The 22,740-nt window shown below is 35.6% G+C and overlaps 1 protein-coding gene across 1 annotated transcript in view; it reads left to right on the top strand.

Annotated features, from left to right (window-relative positions):
* Window positions 1-1,890: 1,890 nt before the first annotated feature.
* The window catches only part of LOC128553429 (uncharacterized), a 30,980-nt gene continuing 10,130 nt past the window's right edge, over window positions 1,891-22,740 (top strand). The window contains exons 1-4 of the mRNA XM_053534576.1: window positions 1,891-3,397; window positions 7,050-7,292; window positions 11,391-11,648; window positions 15,076-15,372. Of these exons, the coding sequence (XP_053390551.1) occupies window positions 2,479-3,397; window positions 7,050-7,292; window positions 11,391-11,648; window positions 15,076-15,372 (1,717 nt within the window). The 5' untranslated portion in view covers window positions 1,891-2,478. The remainder of the gene's footprint in view (window positions 3,398-7,049; window positions 7,293-11,390; window positions 11,649-15,075; window positions 15,373-22,740) is intronic.

Here is a 22,740-nt window from a genome sequence, read left to right as displayed (position 1 = left end):
CCCTTATCAAACTGTACAGAAGTGTTTACATTAATGGCTAAGAGTTGTTATGAACAAGTGTTTGCGGCTGGAGGAGTACATGTATATATGTGGGCTCCTGTCTCACTTTTTGTTTCTAGCCAAACATGAAAAAATAAAATAAACTCATTTGGAAACTTACCGATGACAGTGGAAATACGTTCACCCGGCCATATTTATCCACCGCTTCCGCGACGAATCCTCCACCACCGCAGCGTTGGAACCACCGCATCTGCAAAAGCTATGGCCAGTGTGATAATGGTCTTATTAGACATTTGCTACGATCAATATTTCAAGGGGACCATCTCAACATAATTTAGTTATATTATGTGTGGTAGAAAAAAACATGTCCATGATAGTGATAAAATCTGGCTTGTTATGCCACCACTTTGCGGTGGGGATATAGATTTGGCTTTGTTTGCCCGGCCATCCGTCCGTCCGTCAGAGAAATTTGTGTTACATATATCGTCAAAAGTATTTGACTAACCGTCATTACACTTTACTAAAATGTTCTTATACATTAGAAGTTATACATCTGAGTCGGAGTGATCAAGGGAGCTAGTGTGATCGCGCGGTGTTCTCAAACAATCTCGATTTGAACATTCCATAGATCACAATTCTGGCCCAATCTTGACCTACTTTTTGACCCAGTTTCAAAGTTAACCTACATTTGATAAAGGTAACTTTTCTCAAAATATTGCCTCTTGAGTGTATAAAAATGTTTTTGTTTTGTGCTTTGTTCTGTGATAAAATAGTGTGACCCAGTTTTTAATGCCGGATACCCTAGTATCAAACTAGATGTAGATTGTATTAACATCCAAAACAGGTTTCAGGAAGATCGAACATATAGAGATAGGCCTTAAAATTTTCAGTGATAGAATTACATTAAATAAAGTCTAGAAATTAATTTCCAAGTGCTTGAAATAACCAAAAATGATTTCACAAATGTGAAGTTTATGATAGTTTTGTTAATATCAATAACAGAAGTTTTATTTTTTAATTTAAAGTTGTGATCCACAAAGAATGACAACTCTTGCCTTGGGCTAGTACTTATAAGTAGAGATCTATTAGTTTACTTCCCTTGCAATTACACAATTGAGTGGAAAATGAAAACTGTTTAAGACACAATATCATACTTTTTTGCACAAAAAAATCATTAAGGATTTATTCATTTGTGTTTGATTTACCCCTCAAGACATGGTTCCTATGATTCTGTCAACTTACATATGGTAAAAAAATAACTTTTAACAAGCCAATAATAAAACGAAGTACCAGTAGGTAAATAGTAGTGCAGATAATACAGTTTTGCTTGTATCAAAATGTCACAATAGATCCACTTTTGTAATACAGAACACCTGGTAGGATTAGTAAAGGTGCAATTATATTGATCTCTATTTCCTATGCCTAGAACATAAATCATGGCCTCTAGTGTGTAAAAATGTATTCCTATAACTTCACCTAATGATACTGATTTTTGATCCTAGACAATTCAGTTTTAAACTTTATATCGATTTAAATATGGTTTCAGAAGAAAGGAACGGAATCTGGACAGTTAATAGGTTATTAATGATAACATATTAACTAGGTATTCGCATGTTTTTCCTACAGCACATAACCAATGAGATGGCCCCCATGAAAAAATAGATCGTTCTGGATGTTCACACTCCACTTCGTCTTAAAGACCCACCACAACCTAGTGATCTTCTTTTTCCTTCCACATGGACAGCGCGAAAATCATTCTAATAGTACTGGTTTAATACAGCTATATCACAGGATAACAGGTGGACAATTTAGGCCCTCCCTGAATGAATGTGTTTTTACAACTTCATCTGCAAAGTTATTTAGTCAGTCTCCTTACAGTATAGTTTTAAAAACATAGATAAATAACAAGTCTACCTCGTAGAAACAAAGTTTGGTCTAAACTCAACTTAATGCATCAAATACTATGCATACTGTTGTATTCGTTCAATACAATGCATTAAAAACATTGTCTTGACCTAATAAATGTCACTCTCAATTTGCAACGAGATACGTGTATTTCTCAACTTATTCATGCAAATCGTGTATAATACCATCATGGAAATACAAAAGAATACAGTTATTATGTGGCTCGTCTTTAAATTACCAAGTTTGGTTAAATGAGTAACGATTTTGCAATACTAAAGATCAATAAAGTTTATGAATCGAGGCGTGTCTGCACTTTTAGCTCATAACAGTACTACGTTAAACGCCAAGGATAGTGGATAAAATTATAGTAGGTAAAGTGTAATCTAATTTTGCAAACAAATCGGTTCGTTTCGTCTTTGAGATAGAGTGCTTTAATCATGTGATACATCCGATTATTGTACCAGTATTGTGCATTTAGATCAATGTGTACGTGATAAATTAGAGTGTGACATTTACACACGGAATGGAAGTTTATGTATTCATACTGAAAGGGAATTAAGCTGAAAATTAAATATGGCCGTCGCTGGCCGTAAGACGGAAACAAAATTGTCAGCAATCGGAACATCACTAAACATTTCGCATAATTGTGGACCTTGTGAAACTGATAAGGACCATATTGAAGCCTATGGGTACTGCATAGATTGTGAGGATTATCTCTGCAATGTTTGCTTTAAGTCGCACGGTAAAAATAAAGCGTCTAGACACCATACACTTCTCACTTATGATGAGATATCGACTGAAAATGTATCTCAACTAAAAACCAGTACATGTACGGACATATGTACCGTACATAAAAAAGAAAGTGTCAAGTTTTTCTGCTCAAAGCATAAAGTTCTTGGATGTAATGACTGTATGACACTTGGACATAGAACATGTGTAATTCAGTACATTCCAGATAAATGTAAAGGCATATCAGACTCCTTGGAGTACAAAACCACAGTAAGTTATTTAGCACAAGAATTAGAAGAAATAAACTCGCATATTGTGAAAGTTAATGTCAAAGATGGCATTGCAGAAAGTATGCATGATCAATGTATAAAAGAAATAAACAATTTCCAAACTCAGTTAAATGAACGCATTGATCAACTACGAATACAGATCCAAAACGATGCCGACAAGATAAAGTCAAAAAATAAAGAAGACATTCAAAAAGTCGTAAACGCTTTGCACGAGAAGAAATCAAGACTGGAACAAGCCGAGTTTGATATAAACAAACACAAAACTGCAAATCAAGAAGGACAGCTGTTTATCAGCATAAAAAGAGCACAGTCGGTTCTCCGCGAAAAAGAAAGGAACGTGAGTCACATGTCTGTTACGAATGAGAATATGCTTTACAAATTCGAGCCTAGCCACCGCCTTAGGAGTATTCTGGCAGAACCAGACATTTTTGGGAAGCTAAATCCACAATATCCGGAATCCGTCGAAAATTTGGGTATGTCTGTTAATTAGATGAGTTTCTCATTGCAGTTATCTTTTTTTTTCACCACATCTTAGGCCATACATTTATTTACGAGTGTGAGGAGTTTCATTAAAATCTGCATCGTAGAAAAAATTCTATTCGCAAAAATGTTACGAAGGTAGGGATTTTCCCATAGACTCCCATTATGAAAAGTTGTGCGAGGTCACAATTTTTCATATCAGTCTAGCAAAATTCAAGTACACGACCCTACCATTTTCATATGCCGAATTTTCTTAGTATATTTTGAAGTTTCGAAAAATCAGACTTTACTCAAAATCTACATTGTAGAAAAAAGTTCGATCCAAACGTGCAGAACTACCTAAAACATATTTGACAAAGTGGCTTTAAACATAATAGGAATATTATTCAACACGATTGTGAAGTTGTGCACCTGGGGATTTGTTTCCCCTATTTGTGTCTGAGATGTATAGTGCTATTTTGTTGTTGTTGGATTTAACGTCGCACCGACACATGATAGGTCAAATGGCGACTTTCTAGCTTTAATGGTGGGGGAAGACCCGAGGTGCCCTTCCGTGCATTATTTCATCACGAGCGTGCACTTGGGTAGAACCGCCGACCTTCCGTAAGCCAGCTGGATGGCTTTCTCACATCAAGAATTCAACGCCCCGAGTGAGGCTCGAACACACATAGATGATGGGCAAGTGATTTGAAGTCACCGACCTTAACCACTCTGCCTCGGAGGCCCCGTATAGTATTATGCCTCAACGATAACTTGATATTTACAAACAAGACTGTAAATAGAGAAAAATGGAACACGGGAATTCAACATTTTTCTAACAGGCATGTTAAAATCTAAATACATTTGTATTTCAAGTTTTAGTACGAATTGTACATATTTGCTTAGAGGACAAGCATGTTGTCCATGTTAAATAGATCTTTTGCCATGTAGGTTCGGAACTCAGTATCGACATTTAATTTCATTTTTGCATAAAAATTTAGATTCCTTCATGTGCTCTTTGACAAAACGGCAAAGAAATATCTTAAGCCAATATGGCAGATTAGAAAGGTTTACCATTATATCAAGAATGTTATTAAAATAACTAAATGCATTTACTCACGCTAAAGCTGTGAGTAAATCAATTATCCTTTAATCTCAATTATCTTCAACAAGACAAAAAAAAGAAGAAGAAAAACAGTAAATGTAGGAATAAGGTGTATAATTGGCAGCATATAAGTGTATAATTGTTCGCTGAGTAAATTCATAATTCAACAAACGATAAAAGTTCTTCGTATGGTTCCAAGCGATCAAACATCCGGGTAAACTTGTACTGAAACGGGACTAAAAGTACATTTCATCGTGTTGTTAAGATAAATGTTTCAATTTTGCGTTAAACACAGGTGTGAATAATTAATAAAATCCTTAATTTTATCCGGTGTTTACGATTTTATATTAGAAAAGACATCACCAGAACCAAACAGATACAACTGAAGTTGTAGCTTTACAACTAACAATCGGAGTGATTTACTTCGAAAAAACAAACACACATTATATATACTAAAAACTTAACCTAACTTGTGTAAAATAGTAAACATAAACCAAAGTGACAACGTTAATTTTATAATTAATTAAACTAATATTCCAGACAAGCGATTTTCATACCAGTGTGTTTCGTTGAAGCAAGCTATAAATAAAATACAAACACAATAGACATCATGGGAGGGAGGGAGGGTACAGACTGTTTGCTGCCTGTCATAAACCTGAGTGGTGAGAACACTACCAGTTCACTCAGGGCGTCCTTGGGCGTGTATTCTCCGGATGGAGTTTGGTCGAGTCGGATCACGTATCTCGAGTAAAACGCTCTAACACCGGGAACCTGCATAACAGCCTTGTGTACATTAACGACGGGGATAAATCAATATTTCTACAAAAATAGTGTAATTTTTTCATTCAAATAATATTTCATTTGGTCATAAGTTTATCATATGTTTATACTTAATACTAAAAGGATAAGGAAATAAGATTTCTTATTTGCCAGGAGCTGCAAATCATGCACAAATCATTCCGCCGTACTGTTTTCGCATTGTTCGCGGTCATCCCGATTAGGTGGTGGTGTGAAATTTTGACCCGAGAACAATGTTCTTGGGCCTTGTTCGTGTCGTTAGGACGGTTCTATCTCGGGTCTGACACAGAAGAATATGAAAAACGAAGCGCCCATGGACGCCATACACCGTAATATTTCACTAAATTCACGTGACAAAGAGCGCCAAAATATGCTAGCAAAAACGTTAGACCGAACTAGTACTAGGATAAACTACAAAGAAAGGTAATTTCGAAACGCTGTTGATTTTATGCTTTAAGGCAAAATTAATAATGAATATAATATTATGTTATATAAACACACATGTTTATGCAAATATAAACCATCAAAGAAAGAAACGAAAATATAGGAACAAAAATGAAAACGAATTAGAAAGAAAACAAGAAATTTGAAAAAAAAACTCTCTTGGGATTCGAACTCACAAAACAATTTGCTTATGTCCAATTGTTATCTGCATTTTACCTGACTGAGCTATGTTGTCGTATACTTAGAGGATAGTAAAAATGAAACAAATACTCGTATTTATTTGTCAAGTAATGTGCAAGCATTATGAATAGTTATTTTATCAGATTTCATGAACTATATAGTTTCGTCCTCGCGTTTTGGCGGGAATCAAGTTATCATTGGGGATTACTAACATATCAAGAGTTGAATTAAAATTACATGATACCTACAATTTATGAATGGACTGTAATCTGTCCATATGCCTTGTGTTTATCAAGTAAATAGCAAAGAAAGGCTTGTCTTTTCAAGGGGCTTCCCCAGCCCAGTGGTTAAGGTCACTGACTTGAAATCACTTTCCTGTTACTATAAACTGTGGGTTTGAAACTGTAACAGAAAATTATTACAGACGCGTTGCTTCAAAGATCCAACAAGCACTATTTAATTTTATGCAAAATATAGATAGAGGGGAGTAAGGGTAGAAAGGGGGATTGGTGAGGAGGTTGAAGGGGAAAGTAGAACAAGGATGAATATACAAAAGGGAATGCTACGTTCCTTAAACACAGTTACACTACATTGTAAACCACAGCAGCGCAGATACCGGTATAACAACACTGTAGGGCACCGCCCAAGACACACAGACGCACAGTCACACAAACGCACATATATAAGCTGGAAAAAAAACAAAACAATAGGGCACCGTCTTAGGATTCCGGCAGCCAAAAGTAAGGTGGACCCAATAACTTACTCATAGTAAAAGGGCAGGGGATGCCAAAGATTGATAAGTAAAGGTTTTTATATCGTGAAATTAAGAAGAGACCCTGGCATTTCAAAGTAGGAAAGTCATACGCGATAACTGCTCATTTTGGGAAAAGATTAATTCAAACAGATCAGATACCTTTTGCATATAAAAAGTTTCTCTTTCACAGTTAGGGAAAAATAACTTTCTTTTTTTTAATTGGGAATCGGTCGAGTATTCACTTCTGTCAAATAACGATGAGAGCTGTGTGTCTCTATCCAGATCCTGACTACTGTTTGAAATACTGCTTTGAGGGGTACCTAGGGGCTTCCTAAAATTGCATCTGTTTGTCTTCAAGCCTATCAGAATTGTTTTTACTTTACAGGGCATGGGCCACATCATGGAACTATTAATGAGAAACCAGAAAATAAAACAGGGGAGCCAGAGATGCTAGTTACCGAAGAGAAGCAAACAAAAATAGTGGTCAGCAACCTGCCCTCAAGTGTTCATGTAGAAGTTTTAGAAATGTTTTTTGAGAACACAAGAAAGTATGGTGGTGGTCCTGTGTTCCATGTTGACATTGATGAAGCGAATGGTACTGCTACTGTGGAATTTGAGGAACCAGAAGGTAATTCAAGTTTTCAAGCTGTACTTTTTCTTCGTTATTATCTTGTTATGTTTGCCCATATGTTTGGAGATATATTCAGTTTGTGATGCATGTTAGTCTGGCCATCTGTATGTCACAAAAGGCTTGAGATGTAGAGCGATCGTGGCCCTCTTGTCCTGAATCCTGGAGAGTTGTAGCTTTGAAATTTTGCACACTTGTTGATCATTATTAGTTGAGTATATGTGTCATGAACCATAACTGTCTTTGAATTTTATTATAATTATGACCCTGGGAGTCAAGCATGTCGTCCACCTGTCCATCCCTTGTGTCTGCTCCATGTTAACCTTATCAAGATAACATACGAAGTGCACGTCACATGTCACTAGGTCCAAGTTCAAGGTTATATTGGAGGTAAATGATCAAATAGCTTAACTTTATATCTTCTCCATATTGTCTAAACCGCTTGAAAGATTTTGTTAAGCAAATATCTGTTGCTTACCTCACCAAGATGACTCGCAGAGTGCACAACTCAGTTTTCTAGATCCGGGTTTAAGATCACACTAGGATGTCCTCGGTCAAATAGGTTAAGATTATGTCTGCTCTTGTCTAAACTGCTTGAACGATATTCATAATACTGACAGCAGTTGTTAACCTCACCAAGACAACATGCAGAACACACCATTAAAGTCATAAGGCCCAATGTCTGGTCATATTTAGAGGACAGAAGTCTTAAAGTTTAACTTTGTGTCCACTACATATTGCCGAACAGCTAACTGCTTGACAGATTTTCATAAAACTAGCATCAGTTGGTTAAATTTTCAAGTTGATCTGCAGAGAGCACAACCCAGATCACTAGATCAAGGTCAAGGCCATTCTTGGCGGTCAAGACTAATTAACAAATTAGTAATCAAATGTTAACATGGCATGAACAGGGTCTGTTTTGTGTCCAGTCCTAATCTCTCTCATCCATCAAGGTATTACAATATTACTTGGCATAAATGTTCCCCGTGATGAGATGACGTGTCAAGCACAAAGTCAGAACCCTAGCATTAAGGTCAATGTCACACTTTGAGACCAAGTGTCAATATGATTTTCTTTTCTGTTCGATCTATAACTTATTTAACTTATAACTAATTACTTCCGCTTAATATGATGCTTTCTTACATTTTTTTCTCATATTTTCCCATCAATTTCAAAATGAAATGTTACCAAAACTGAAATTTAATACTTTTTAATAATTATAGATATTATGAAACTATCAACAACTAGATTTTTGCATAATTATGCAAATTTGAATCCAAGTGTTCTGTTATAACATATTGTAGATATAATACAATCATTGTTTACACATCATTGACAGATATAAGACCATTAAGTTACACTGGAATAGAGGAAGGTAGGTGCCTTTCAATAGGGGACTTTGTATTACATGGCAATACTTAATTCACTTGTTATGCCTGTGTTGGTAAAACGGAGATAAGTGATGGCGCTGCATGCGCTTGTCCATCCGTGGTATATTAAGTCAAGGTATTGAATTTAAACTTGGCATATAGGTGATGGAGATGAGACAAGGTACAGAGCACATGAACCAGGTCGGTAGGTCAAAGGTCAAGGTCAAAAATGGTTCAAATACTTGTCAGGATACATATCTTAATAACTATTAAAAGCTTTGACTTCAATCTTGGCATATGGGTAGGTGACAATGAGACAGTTAGCAATGTACTTGAACCAGGTCTTTAGGTCAAAGGTTAAGGTCACAGCAAGGTCAAATTTGTCTCTCATATTTTGTGTCCAAGAGTCTTACTTGAAAACCATTGAGGAAAATTACTTATAAACATGGCACTTAGGAAAACGCAACGAGATGATGTGCATAGCGCATAAACTTTTAGTTAGGTAATTTTAGCTTTCAAGTTCTACCTTTTCTTCATCATTATCTTGTTATGTTTGTCCATATGTATGGTGATATATTCAGTTTGTGCTGTGTGTCAGTCTGTCCATCTGTATGTCACAAAAGTTTGAGATGTAGGGCGATCATGGCCCTCTTGAATGCTAAAAGAGTTGTAGCTTTGAAATTTTGCACACTTGTTGATCATTATTTATCTGTCCATCACTTGTGGCTGCTCCACATCTTTGTAATTACTAATAGGGTTTTCATAAACTGGCATTGATTGTTTACCTTATCAAGATGACATACCTCACTAAGATGACTTTTTGATTGCACAACCCAGGTGTCTAGGTCTGGGGTCAAGAGATCCGCCTGCTTAGCTCAGTAGGGAGAGCGCAGATCTACGGATCACATGATCGCGAGTTCGAGCCCTGGGCGAGGCGTATGTTCTCCGTGATGATTTTACAAAAGACATTGTGTCTAAAATCATTCGTCCTCCACCTCTGATTCATTTGGGGAAGTTGAGAGTTACTTGCGAAGAACATGTTTGTACTGGTACAGAATCCAGGAACACTGGAACAATGGTTAAGTTATCTACCCACAATTACATAACTGAAATACTGTTAAAACGGCATTAAACCCAAAACAACAACACACTAGGATGTCCTCGATCAAATAGGTTAAGATTGTGTCTACTCTGTATTGTCGTAACTGCTTGAAAGATATTCATGATACTGACATCAGTTGTTTACCTCACCAAGACAACATGCAGAGCACACAACCATATTTGGAGGACAGGGTTCTTAAATCTTAACATTTAGTCCACTGCATATTGTCATACAGTTAACTGCTTGAAAGATTTTCATAAAAAACTAGCATCAGTTGATAATTTTGTCAAGATGATGTGCAGAGAGCACAACCTAGGACACTAGATTCAAGGACAAGGCGATACTTGGAGGTCAGGATTATATAGCTTAAATTCATTTTCCCTATTGGATAGAAGACTTTCTTATGTCTGTTTTGGAAAAACAGACGTATTGTGTGATGGCCCTGCATGTGTTTGTTCAGCTGTCGTATTTTATGTCCAGACCATAACTCAACAAGAGATCGTAGAACACGAAATGATTCAGAAATTGCACAAGGAACAGAAATTATTTGATCACTGTGCACTAGACATTTGACTTACTGACCTCAAATCAATAATTATTGGTCATTTACCAAAGGTAGACTCCGTATCAAATGTGATATTCTCTAGTTATTTAGCAAAAAAGTTCTAATGTTCTGGGTCAATGTGACCTTGACCTTTGACCTACTGACCTCAAAATAAATGTGTCACGATAAACCTCTTGATTAAATTTCGTGATCTTAGGCCCAATAGTTCTCAAGTTATTTTCCGGAAACATTTGAACTGTTCCGGGTCAATGTGACCTTGACCTTTGACCTCAAAATCATCTTTTGGTCATGATCAACGACTGTGGTCTTGACCTTTGACCTACTGACCTCAAAATCAGTAAGTGTCATCTTCTGGACATGACCAACCTTATCAACTTTCATGATCCTTAAGCACAATTGTTCTCAAGTTATCGTCAAGAAACAGTTTAACTTTTCTGGGTCACTGTGATCTTGACCTTTGACCTGCTAACCTCAAACCAGTAAGGATCATCTGCTGGTCATGACCATCCTCCCTATCACCTTCTATGATCTTAGGCCCAAGCAATCTCAAGTTAACATCCGGAAACGTTTTACCTGTTCTGGGTGACTGTGACCTTAACTTTGACCTACTGGCCTTTAAGTCAATAAGGGTCATCTGCTTGTTATGAACTACCTTCCTGTCAGCTTTCATGATCCTAGGCCCAACCGTTCTCAAGTTATCTCCGGAAATGGTGTAACTGTTCCAGGTCACTGTGACCTTGCCCATAGACCTACTAACCTCCAAATCAATAAGTGTCATCTGCTGGTCATGACCAACCTTCCTAGCAATTTTCATGATCAAGCGTTATTGAGTTATCACCCAGAAACCGTTTCAACTGTCTTTACCATTGTTTTGTTCCCTTGTTTGCAGCACTCCTTAAAAAACAAAACATTTTTGACAATGTGGAAGGATGACCAGGTCCAACACGACTCTTGTGGATAATGGACTTTAATATGTTGGCCATAACTTCCTTACACAATATCTTCAGTTACAAGTAAGCTATTAGACAAAATGTTTTATGTTTTATTGTGAACATCTTCAGCTGTCGATATTGTCTTAAACAAATGTCCAATAATGATGCTGGGACAAAAAGTTGAAGTGACAGTTTACAAGCCAGAGCCTCCTGTTCCTCGGAGTACTATCGAAGTGACTGGTCCATGCAGTATCGTGTGTACGGAACAGCTTGAGACATTGGAAATGTGTTTTGAATGTTTTAGACGATCCGGTGGTGGTGACGTATGTGATTGTAGATTTGATGAAGAAAATAATATGGCCCTTGTAACATTTGAGAATGAGGAAGGTGAGGTTTTATGTTCTGGTTTTGTAATATAAACTGTAGTTATTGTAAGGTGATCCTAAGTTAAATTATTGTAGCAATCAATTGTTATTAGCCTTCTTCTGGTTGAATTTGTTTGTGGGTAGGTGAGGGTGGGGAGGGGCACTTAGAGTTGCCCTTATCCGTCCGTCTGTCCGAGCCTACATTTGCATACTTATGTGGCTATGGGAACAATAGGTAACCGTACTTTATGTTTGATGTCATTCATTTGGTAAGGTTTTTATTTGACTATTTTTTACGTGGCTAAAATGACAATAGAGAGAACAAAAGAGTAGCCATAAAACCCTCATATGTGGGAACATCCTCTGTCCGTCCGTCCAGCCATCCATCCCGATTTGTGTCACTCATATCTTGAGAAATATTTGTTCCAGAGTCATCAAATCTCACAGCATTGTTTTTCAACATGAAGCAGTGCACCAGGCTTTTTATATGGATCTCACTCAGTCATTTTAGCGTTATGGCCTTTGATTTAGCCATAAATAGGCATAAAAAGGGCCTATGTTTTTGTCGCATGTATCTCAAAGAGTATTGGCCCAGTATTATGAAACATTGCAAGAACATTATTCACCATGCGAAGTGTTGCATCTTGGGTTTATTTGAGATACCACAGCAATGGCCCTTGACTTGATAAAAAATGCGATAAAAAGGCATAAAAGTTGTGTCGCACATATCTCAAAAAGTGTATGACATAGGATCATGAAACATCATAGGAATATTATTCCGCATGTGAAGTTATGCACATGGGATTTTGTTCTGGTTTTTTATCGGTCAGACCAGAGTTATGGTCCTTGATTGTCCAAAATATGCATAAATGGAACAGAAGTTTGTGTCACAAGTATCTCAAAAATTATTTGAGTTAAAATCATAAAACATTAATTTAGAGGATTGTTATATAGCATGTGAAGTTTGACACCTTGTGTTCTATTTGGGATTTCACACGGGCAGATTGGAGTTATGGTTCTTGTCTTAGTGAAAAATACACATATAGTGCTTGTGTTGCATATATCTTAAAAGAAAATTACCTAGTGTCATGAAATCATGTAGGAATATTATCAAGTATGTGACTTTGTGCACCTTTTTCGACTTTGCAAGTCTACGGTTATGTCCCATGTCTTATTAAAAAAAAAAGTTTTTGCTGCATGTATGTCAATATGTACTTGACCTAGAGTCACAAAACATTTGAGTATTGTTTTATAGCCGATGAAGTTCTGCACTGGGTGTTCTCTTTCGGATTTTACTCGGGCACTTAGAGTTATGGTCCTTCACTAACTGAAAAATACACAAAAAGTAAATACTTAAATACTTAAAAGTTTTTTGTTTCAAACATCTTAAAAATGTTAACCTTGAGTCATAAAACCATGTAGTACTACACTGACTGGAATGTGTGTGTGTGTGTGTGTGTGTGTGGTGGTGGGGGTGGGGGCACCTGTGTCCTATGGACACACATCTTGTTTCTCATATTTTCACACCAATTTCAAAATGAAATGTTATGAAACTTGAGTTTATTAATAATTCCTTTTACTATTCATAAATGTTATAAGCAATCAACAACAGTACTGTAGATTTTTGTATATGAAAATTTTAATCAAAATGTTGTATTTTAACTTATTGTTTGTAAAGTACAATATTGTTTATACAGATCATTATGTTATACTGCAGTAGAGAAAATTATTTGCCTTCCAGTAGGGGACTTTGTATTGCATGGCAATACTTCATGCACTTGTAACATTATAGTTTTATGAAATCAAAATAACTTTAAAAAGTCTGCTCAAGTTATCAAAAGATGAAAGCATTTGTACTTGAGTTGTAAGCTGATGAAACTAAACCAGAAAAACCTACCATAATTATTAAGAGTCCTCAATCAGTTCTCTGTCAAAACCAGGTCAGAGAATAGTTTTAAGAGCTTTGGTTTGTGCTGTGGCAGTTGGTCAGTATGTAGTTCTGTTCTGTTTGTACAGTAAACAACTTAGTAAATGGTTAGATTATGAAACAACTTTGTTCAAACTCATTATAATAAGACAATAAAATTGCAAAGCACAGATCCAAATATAACTCCGTGGAGCTATATGCAAATGATGTAAAAAGATCTGCCAAAATGGGTCTGTCTTATCAACTGTCAAGAGAAATACTTACAATCAGTATGATAGGTTATGTTTCGGGCAAAGCAAATTTAGCAATGGAGCTATGCAGATCAGCAAGATTTTACAAAGCCACCTCCATATCCTAGTTGTAGAGCATTCACTTTGAGTGTGTGAGGTCGTGTGTTCAGTCCCTGACCATGTAATACTAAAGACATGAAAAATGGTACCAGTAGCTCCCTTGCTTGGCACTCAGCATTATTGAGAAACTGGCTTGTCTTTTAATACCCTCTTGGCAATGGGTTCCATCAATTTCATATTTATGTTTTACATAAATGGTATTTAATTATGCCCACCTTCCAAGAAGAGTGGGTATCTTGTTTTGCACCATGATCTCATAGAATGTTTGCATACAAAACAATAGATGACTTCTTTTGTTTTTTTTTTGGGGTCAGAAGGTCAAATGACAAGGTCAATTTGACCATGTTACTGAAAACAGGTTCTGCCCAATAACATAAAAATGCTTTGTCCTTTAGTTGTCAAACATTATGTAATGATTGACTATAGTCAGCAGATAACTCGCATTGTTTTCGGGGTTAGTAGATCAAAGGCCAATATCACAGTGATCTTGACACCGGACAGTTTCTGAGTAATAACTAAAGAATGCTTTGTCTGTCAGCTGTAAAATGTTATAAAATGATTGCATATAATCAGTAGATTAGGTGACCTCTATTACTTTTGGGTTAGTAGGTCAAAGGTTAAAGTCACAGTGATCTCCAATTTCAGTTCTACATTTTAAGAACAATTTGTCTGTCAACCTTCGTAGGGTGGTTGAATGTAGTAATTGTATGACCCCTGATGTTTCTGAGGATATTTGGTCAAAGGTTGTAGCAAAGTAGAATGATATATCCAGCTTCATCTGACTTGCCATCAAGTGAGGCATATATCTGTTTTACAAACAGCTGTTGTAAAAGAAATCCGATGATTTTTTTAAGTATATCAAATTATGTCAATGACTAATAGATTTGAAAACATAACATGTTAGTTAGTTCCTCTTAACAGTGTCATGTGAAGTGCTTGACCAGCCACAAAGTTCAAAGTCACAAAATGATTTAATTCTCCATGTTTTAGATTTGCAAGGTAAAACAAAAGTTCAAGTGCAGATTATGCAGATAATGCCTGAATCAGAGGACAGATCCTGTTGTTTATTATCAAAGTATTTTTTAATTAATAAATTATGTCTATAATAACTATAGACCAAAAATACAATGATACAATAGTTTAATCTGTTTTTCTTTGTCTTCGATATTTAGTGGCACTTAGGGTTCAAGAAAGAGTGGGTCATGTTATAGCAAAACAAAAAGTCAGTGTTGCACTACATACTCCTAGCAAACAGTCCAAAAAGTCAGACAAAGTGAAGGAAAAAGATAAAGAAAATGAACAATCAACAAAAACAATCAAAGTGAAAGGTGTTGACAAATCTGCATCAATTGACACAGTTGAATTTTACTTTGAGAATACAAGACGGTCTGGAGGTGGTGAAATTGAGGACATCATCAGAGACGAAGAAGAAGAGGATGTTATATATATTACATTTAAAAACCAAACAGGTATATTGTAATAAATATCTGTATTTCTTTCCTAAATTCATACATTTTGTAGAACAGCAAAACTGGAGGGTTGGACCTTGTAAAAGAAAGTTCTCGTACTGTATGTTGGATTGACCCTGTTTGCCTGTTTGTCTGTAGACACAGCGGACATGTTTGTCAAATGGTTCATTCATTATATGGTTGAATTCTCTGATATTTGTTGTGGCTCACTCTTACATAAATTTACAGGTATTAAGCTTGTTTTGAATTTTATTCATATTTAGGTTGTCTGATTTTTGAAAAAAATCTACGAGGTGTTGTCGTCGCTTGATCGTCAATGTTTGCGTCGGTTAAATATTTTGTTAAGGTCCTCCTGTTCTCAAAAACCATAACTACAGCTTTGAAACTTTGCACACTTGTTTGTCATCATTATGTGACAGAGTAGGCCAAGAACCATAACTCTGATATGCATTTTGTCCAGATTTTGGCCATTTTTGTACTTAGAAAGTTTGAGTTTCTTGGTTAAAACTTTTGTTTAGGTCCACCTTTTCTGAAAAACTATTAGAGATACGGCTTTGAAACTTTGCACACCTTTTTACCACCATAAGGTGCCTTTATAGACCAAGAACCATAACTCTGATTTACATTTTTTCAGAATTATGGCCCTTTTTGTACATAGAAATTCTGAATTATAACACTTTTCTTACATACTGACCAGCACTTGCAGACGAGCTATGGCACACATAGGCGGTGCTCTGGTTTCTAGAGTTATGGCCCTTATAGTCCTGTTTAACAATGTAGAGTTGAAGCTAGAAATCCTGAACTTGCTTTTCTGAACACTTCAGATATCTTTACAAATTTTGAAGTCGTGTCAACATTTGTTTTTAATGTATATATTTTCTCTCCATTTAAGTCATACCTAGAGCTGGAAGGTGAACCCCCCCCCCTCTAGGGACTTTTGTAGACCCTATTATTTTTGAAGCCCCTTGTCTGTAGATCATATTTCTGAATTCTGCCATCTGGCAAGCGGGTTAACTGTGAATTACAGCATGTTCTTTACGTTACATTAACAATTATTTAATAAATGATAAGACTGAAATGTGGTGATTTATGTGGTAGAAACAACCAAAAGCATTAACAAGTGGGTTTAGTGATATGCATAATATGCTGTTGTCAATTTTCCCGCTGTGTTTTGTTCTCTCAATCGGTCATTTCATTTTTTAATTTACGTTACCATATGTTTTAAAAAATACTCATATCAATTAATTCAATAGGTTTAATTGTCAGAAAAAAGCAGATACATGTATGTCTGAAATATAGTATTTTCATATACATATTATATAAGCATTTAAGAATGTATCGTTCAAAAGTTTTAAGAACAAGTACGTTACCGTTTTTATATACGTTACTAAAATTTACGATATAAAATTTTCATTTCTCAGACAATAGATTGTTTATGTAATCCTTATAATGATGTTTAATCTTAGATAATGCGAGTATCTTATCAAGTTTGAACTAGTTTGATATAAAAATGCATGTAGCTGTCAGGATACGAGTTATATGACCCAGGGAAGTCCCTGCGCCTTTAGTATCTTGAAAAATGAAATGGGTCCTATCCCTAAGGTGACTATGTCTTAGACTAGCTGACAAACGAAATAGAATGTCTTTTGTTAAAACGTATAGCTGGTGAGACCAAATATCTCATATATATAGAATTATCCTCTGGCTATCTTGCCTAAATGATTCGTGTACTAATGATTCGTAAATGATTTCGATTATGAGCTAAATAATTTCAGGGATCAGGCAAATCACTAAATGTTTCAAACTAACAATCTTCAATTAATAATAATTAGCTCAAACTCCTATAGGCTGGAGACTATACTTGACTGGTCTTTTTGTTGAAGTTCCCGTCAGACAATGTCTTTGAATCAAAAACATACGAGTCTTATCTTATAGATGATCGGCCTCTGCCCTCTTAATTGAAGTTACAACTCTATATGATTGCCCTGACTCCTGGATGCTCAGCGCCTATATGCTATCACATGTAGCATTCAACTACCATATAGGTATATCTCCAATGCCTTGGCTGTACTTCACCAATAACGCTGAACCGTCCATAAGCTGGAACTCTCCTACTATCTCAGTAGATTACCAAACTCTGGGTCTCTGTCTCAGCTTTCCGATGCACAGCCTATATATGCTATCGTCTATAGCATTCGACTACCCTTAAGGTAAAACTCATATGCTCTGGCCCTATAGCTCGAAACCTGGTTGAAATTCTGCAACTCTTCTTTAGTCAACGAACTTCAAACTTTTTCTTTTTAATAATTTATCCGCCCTGACAGTGCAGTTGCAATAACTTCCTTATCAAGGTACTGGGATAAATTATTAGTTGAATCCTCGATGTGTCTTCTTCTTTCGCTGGATACCGAATGCCCTCTTTGTCATCCATCTACCTATTTATACCTCAACAGACGTGCTATTTATAGAACTTGTTTCTGATTGGTCCAAATTTATACAAAGTATTTTACAACGAGTACTTGCTCTAACAAATATCTGGTTCCATTTAACTGTTGTATATAACATTGTGTGTGATACTGGGATCCAGCTATCAACATAATGAACCAAATTAGCCACAAATGACCCAAATCCTATTATTAACTGCAATTCAACAATAATTATAGCAATGACAGCATGAAAAGGGAGTCAAGCACTATCTGTGCTTATGTGTAACATTATCAATATATCAAACATACAAATTATTCTGACAGTAGCACAGCATTGACATTGTAACCTACCTTACGATACGTTAATGAATGTGTTTTTAGTAACTGAAAATTACATGCTTACAACCGCTTATCTGCTTAACCAAATCAATTCACATAAGTTAAAATTGAGAAACAATTAAGTTGTATCATTAATCATTCTTCAGCTACCTTGAAATAAGCAAATTAGTATTTACTGCTATTAACAGTTCTTTTCAGTTTGATATTTTCAGTCACCTAAGTCGTCATAATCACTGTCTCGTATATTGTGTTAATTATATTGGTCATCTCTACTTCTTCATAGTCATAATCAGAGTCATCAGAGTCACATGTAGCTGATGTGTCACAAATAATTTCAGCTAGTTTTTGAAGTACTATATTATCGGAACACCAGTCATATTCCAACAAATATTCTGACCCAACTTTCTATCTACTTTCATCCACTTTTCGTAGAATTGGGTAAATAGATAGTTCACACGTCACGTGTTATTTGCATTTTAAGTGCCAATAATTATTGGCACAGTGGATATAGACTTATGACCATACCATTATATGTACTCAGGACATTGCCAATACATATATACTTTTCAAGAAACATGTCATATATAAGTTTGTTGATGTTATTGTATTCTTTGTATCCATAGATTGCACAGACACTATTTTCGATGATGTATAAGAGGTCATCAGATCGGTGATGTATGTGAACTACTTCCGCTAATGTTGCAACATACACCTGGTTTTACTCTACTAATTTGAGCGGCGTTACTTTCCCTGTGCGAACAAAAGCACTAGTTGTATCAACCAGGCAGACAGTGCATTGCTGGCAAAATTGAGCAGATTCTTTTTCCTTTGCTTTTAAAGATGTTGCGAGCTTTTAAATGGCATCACTTATTGCCTGTTCCAGTGTAAAATAAAACAGTATTTCGTATTTTGAAGTCTGTATCTGAAGATCTAACTTTGATTGACGTCTTTCATGTAGTGCTAGTTGTACTGATATCTTTGTAATGAATAGTATTCTTATGTCTACTTCTTCCTTTATATAGAAACAGTGGTATATAAGGTCGAGCTTGAACTTTGTTCCCATCTTCACTTGTGAGTTTCATCATACACAAAATACAGTTGTCGTCCCTTCATCTTTAGTGCATAGGAATCACATTTTTAGTGTTCGAAAATTAGATTGATCAGCTGTGTTTTGTTTTCACTACTTGACATGAATGGTTTTCAGTCACGTTGTACTTTGGTTTTCACTTTGGTTTTCACTTTTGACAGTAAGATTTTTGGAGCACGCTGATATGATTTGATCGACCGAGGACTGTAAGTGTCATTTACAAAGTCGACACAAGCTGTCTTAGGTAGTTGACTGAACACAGTTTCGGCTACGTATTGGAATGTTGCAGGGATGGTTACTAAGCTTTGCAGCTGGGCGTTACCATCAAGCAATAAAACAATGTCATCTTTTTTGGACGGCTGGTTAGCTTCTACATAATGAAGTAGTTTTGACTTGTTTGTTTTAACTGGCATTCCATCTGCAGTAGCTATAACGGTCAGGGACAGGTCCTAGAGGAAAAGAAAGTGTCAATTCTAGATCAATGTCATGCTGAACAGCCAAAAGTACCAACTGTTCATTCACGTTACATTCTGCTCTTATCTGTAGTATTTTGTTTAGAGAATTTGTTACCTTCCTTGTATCTTCAGCTGTGGCAAATGTTTTAAGTTTGCTTCTCTTAATGGGGTCTTGAAAAGGAACTGATGTTTCAATCAATCTTCTTTTGATAATCAATCCGTCGTCTTTTCACCTATTTCAGTTGCCCCAAGGTCATGAGCGAATTCTGCGTTCGCAGGAATACCAGTCGACACACAGTAATGTTCATCTTTGTTGGAATGGGTTCGTGAAGGATTCTATGCCATTATAACCCTGTTAACTTCTTCTTCACTGCTACGTATCTGAGCAGGTTATACTTCTTTGTGGTCGGACATGTTTTCTCTATTTATGTCAGCATTTTGAAGTGTTGCTTCAACATACCTGGCTCTGAAATGACGGGTTATGCACCAGCGGAAGCATGCAGCATATTTTCTACTGAAACCAATTATGCCACCCTCAGACTTTGCATGTCTGTTAGGTTTCTGTTCTATAGTGATATATATTCAGCATTTCTCAATGCCGGTACAGAGGACCTAGATACACTAAAATCATTACTTCGGAGTAGCTCTTTTGCACCTGGAACAATATTCATCAATGTCAAGAGGTAAACAGGGAGGTAGCGGGCATGATTATAATATTGTGGTCAAATGCGAAGAACAAAGAGCACAGTTTGTACAGAGATACTATATGTAAATCAAGAACATTAGTCTTTGTTGCTTTGATGAGCAACAATATCATGCGAATTTTGTGTTCAATGTCATACTTTACACAAAATTGAGCAGTTTTGCCACTTTCACCATTTATGATTTCTGATTTGAACTGCAGATGTCTGTTGAAATACTCTTCAAAGTCAGGAATGATATTATTTCAAACACCTTTTCTTTGATTGGACTTTCAGTCCGTTTCTGTAATATTAGTGTCTTCTGAAATGCTTTCCTTGCGGGGTTCTGTCTCTTCAAACTTGCATAGAAGCAAACGCTCAAGAGCTTCCATTACAGACGAATGTACATATAGGTCACAGTTGTAGCGTTTACCTGGCGATACTTTATCATGTGAACCACTAGAACAAATTCCCTTTTCTGTTACAAGTTCTGCAAAACCATTGCTCTTCGTTTATTTTCCTACAGTCCCAAATATAGAGCAGATAGTGTGAAACACACCCATTCTAACAATTATGTTACCAATGCAGAACCAAAGAATATGCTTTCTTAGCAACAGCCAAGTCACTATAGTATATTTCTGGCCAACTTCATTACTTGCATCTACCGGCATTTGTAAGATATGTTTGACTGTAGCGTTATCATTGATTGAAAAATTCAAAGGTGCCATATATATGAAGCAAGTTTGAGCACTCACTCTCTGCAAATCATTTCACAGATTTGTAATTTATTTATTTATTTGTTTATTTATTTTCCACTAAATGAAGTCAGTTTCATTTCACATGGAAAATGATTTGTTTTTTAATCCTGATTGTAAATTCAGTTCGAAGAAAGAAAACTATACTAGGATATATTTTATGTAATTAGTAATTTTCGTTACATAGATCTATACATGTAATTTGTAATATATAAAATACAAATTTATGGAATTTGTACATGTTACATATCTGTTTAAGCAAATTATTTTACCATATCCCAAATATTATTTTACTTTTTAAAAATAATTATTTTAAATTGAAAAACTCAGATTGTCAACATTATATTATTTTATCTTCTTTACTACACATTACCGCTTTTTTTCGTAATAATTGGAAATATTTTACAACCGATATAATTATGTCAAGGTCTTATCTGCTATAATCACAACCTCTTCTAATAACACTTTTGACATTGACACTTCAAATAAAATATAAACTCACATAGTTGTATTTTCTATTTTTCGTTACAATTTTTGGTACATGTAACGTACATTTGATAACGTAAATCACATCCTATATGTGTCACTTTTACCTGCAAAATATAATTCTGTATATTCTGTCTATATATGTATACATACTGTGTAGCAAGTAAACCATTTATGGCTAACTGTAGTGCCAGTCAGTATTTTCTAAAAATTAATAATGGTAACGTATAAAGTAGGCTGTGACGTAAAAAGAACCCGACTGCCAGATGGCAGAATTTCTAGAATGATAGCTTATATTATATGCTTCAAGAAAATCATAGCGTAGAAATATCCCTAGACGGTGGGGGGGGGGGGGGGGGAAAGGGGGTGTTATTGTCAGCTCAAGGTCTATCAGATTGGACATACTGTGACTGTGGTTGTGTCAATGTAAATTCCTATAGATCTACATCTCAGTGTGTTAAAGTAAAAATTTGTTTTTTAAAAAAAGGTGTGATCTGTTGCAGATATAGAAAAAATAAAATCTATGAGCAAAACAGATTTTAATTTGCTCTGTTCTCCCAAAATATATATGCTTTATTCACTTGAACATAATGCGAGGATTCGACAAATATTCAGCAAGAAACCCTGCACCAACTATATTGTTCAAGTCTCATTTTGATTTACTAGAAGTAAAACACGGCTCATCAGATTTCGAGATACCCAGTTTCAGCTGTGTCTTCAGCTCTTGTTTTTAGTCTGATTAATGTCTGGTATGGTAGATCATCATGATAAAATTGAATAATCGTAATTTTAATTTCGAATGAAATTATTGAATAATGCAATAGTTAAAGCCATGTTTATTTCAATTTAATAATATACATGTCATCAACAGGAATTGGAATCTTCGTATGTTGAGGGGTTGTAGAAGGGGATCTAGTGATGTCCCTTTTTGCCTCCCTCAATATAAGATTGTAAATAGATCTAGTTCCAACAAGCCTTAAAACGTGCTTTTAGTAGTGTTAGGATGGAAAACATCAGATTTGAAATTGTGATGGACTCTTTTGATTTTGCGTATTTTAGAAATATCAGATATATGCAGATCATACAGATATTATGATAATCTAAGATTTGGTTTATGATGAAATATAGTTATGCATTTTC

This window comes from Mercenaria mercenaria, unplaced genomic scaffold, assembly GCF_021730395.1.
Source record: "Mercenaria mercenaria strain notata unplaced genomic scaffold, MADL_Memer_1 contig_3817, whole genome shotgun sequence".
NCBI classification, from domain to species: Eukaryota; Metazoa; Mollusca; class Bivalvia; order Venerida; family Veneridae; genus Mercenaria; species Mercenaria mercenaria.
Note: the sequence above shows the minus strand (reverse complement) of the source record. Positions and strands in the feature narration are given on the sequence as shown.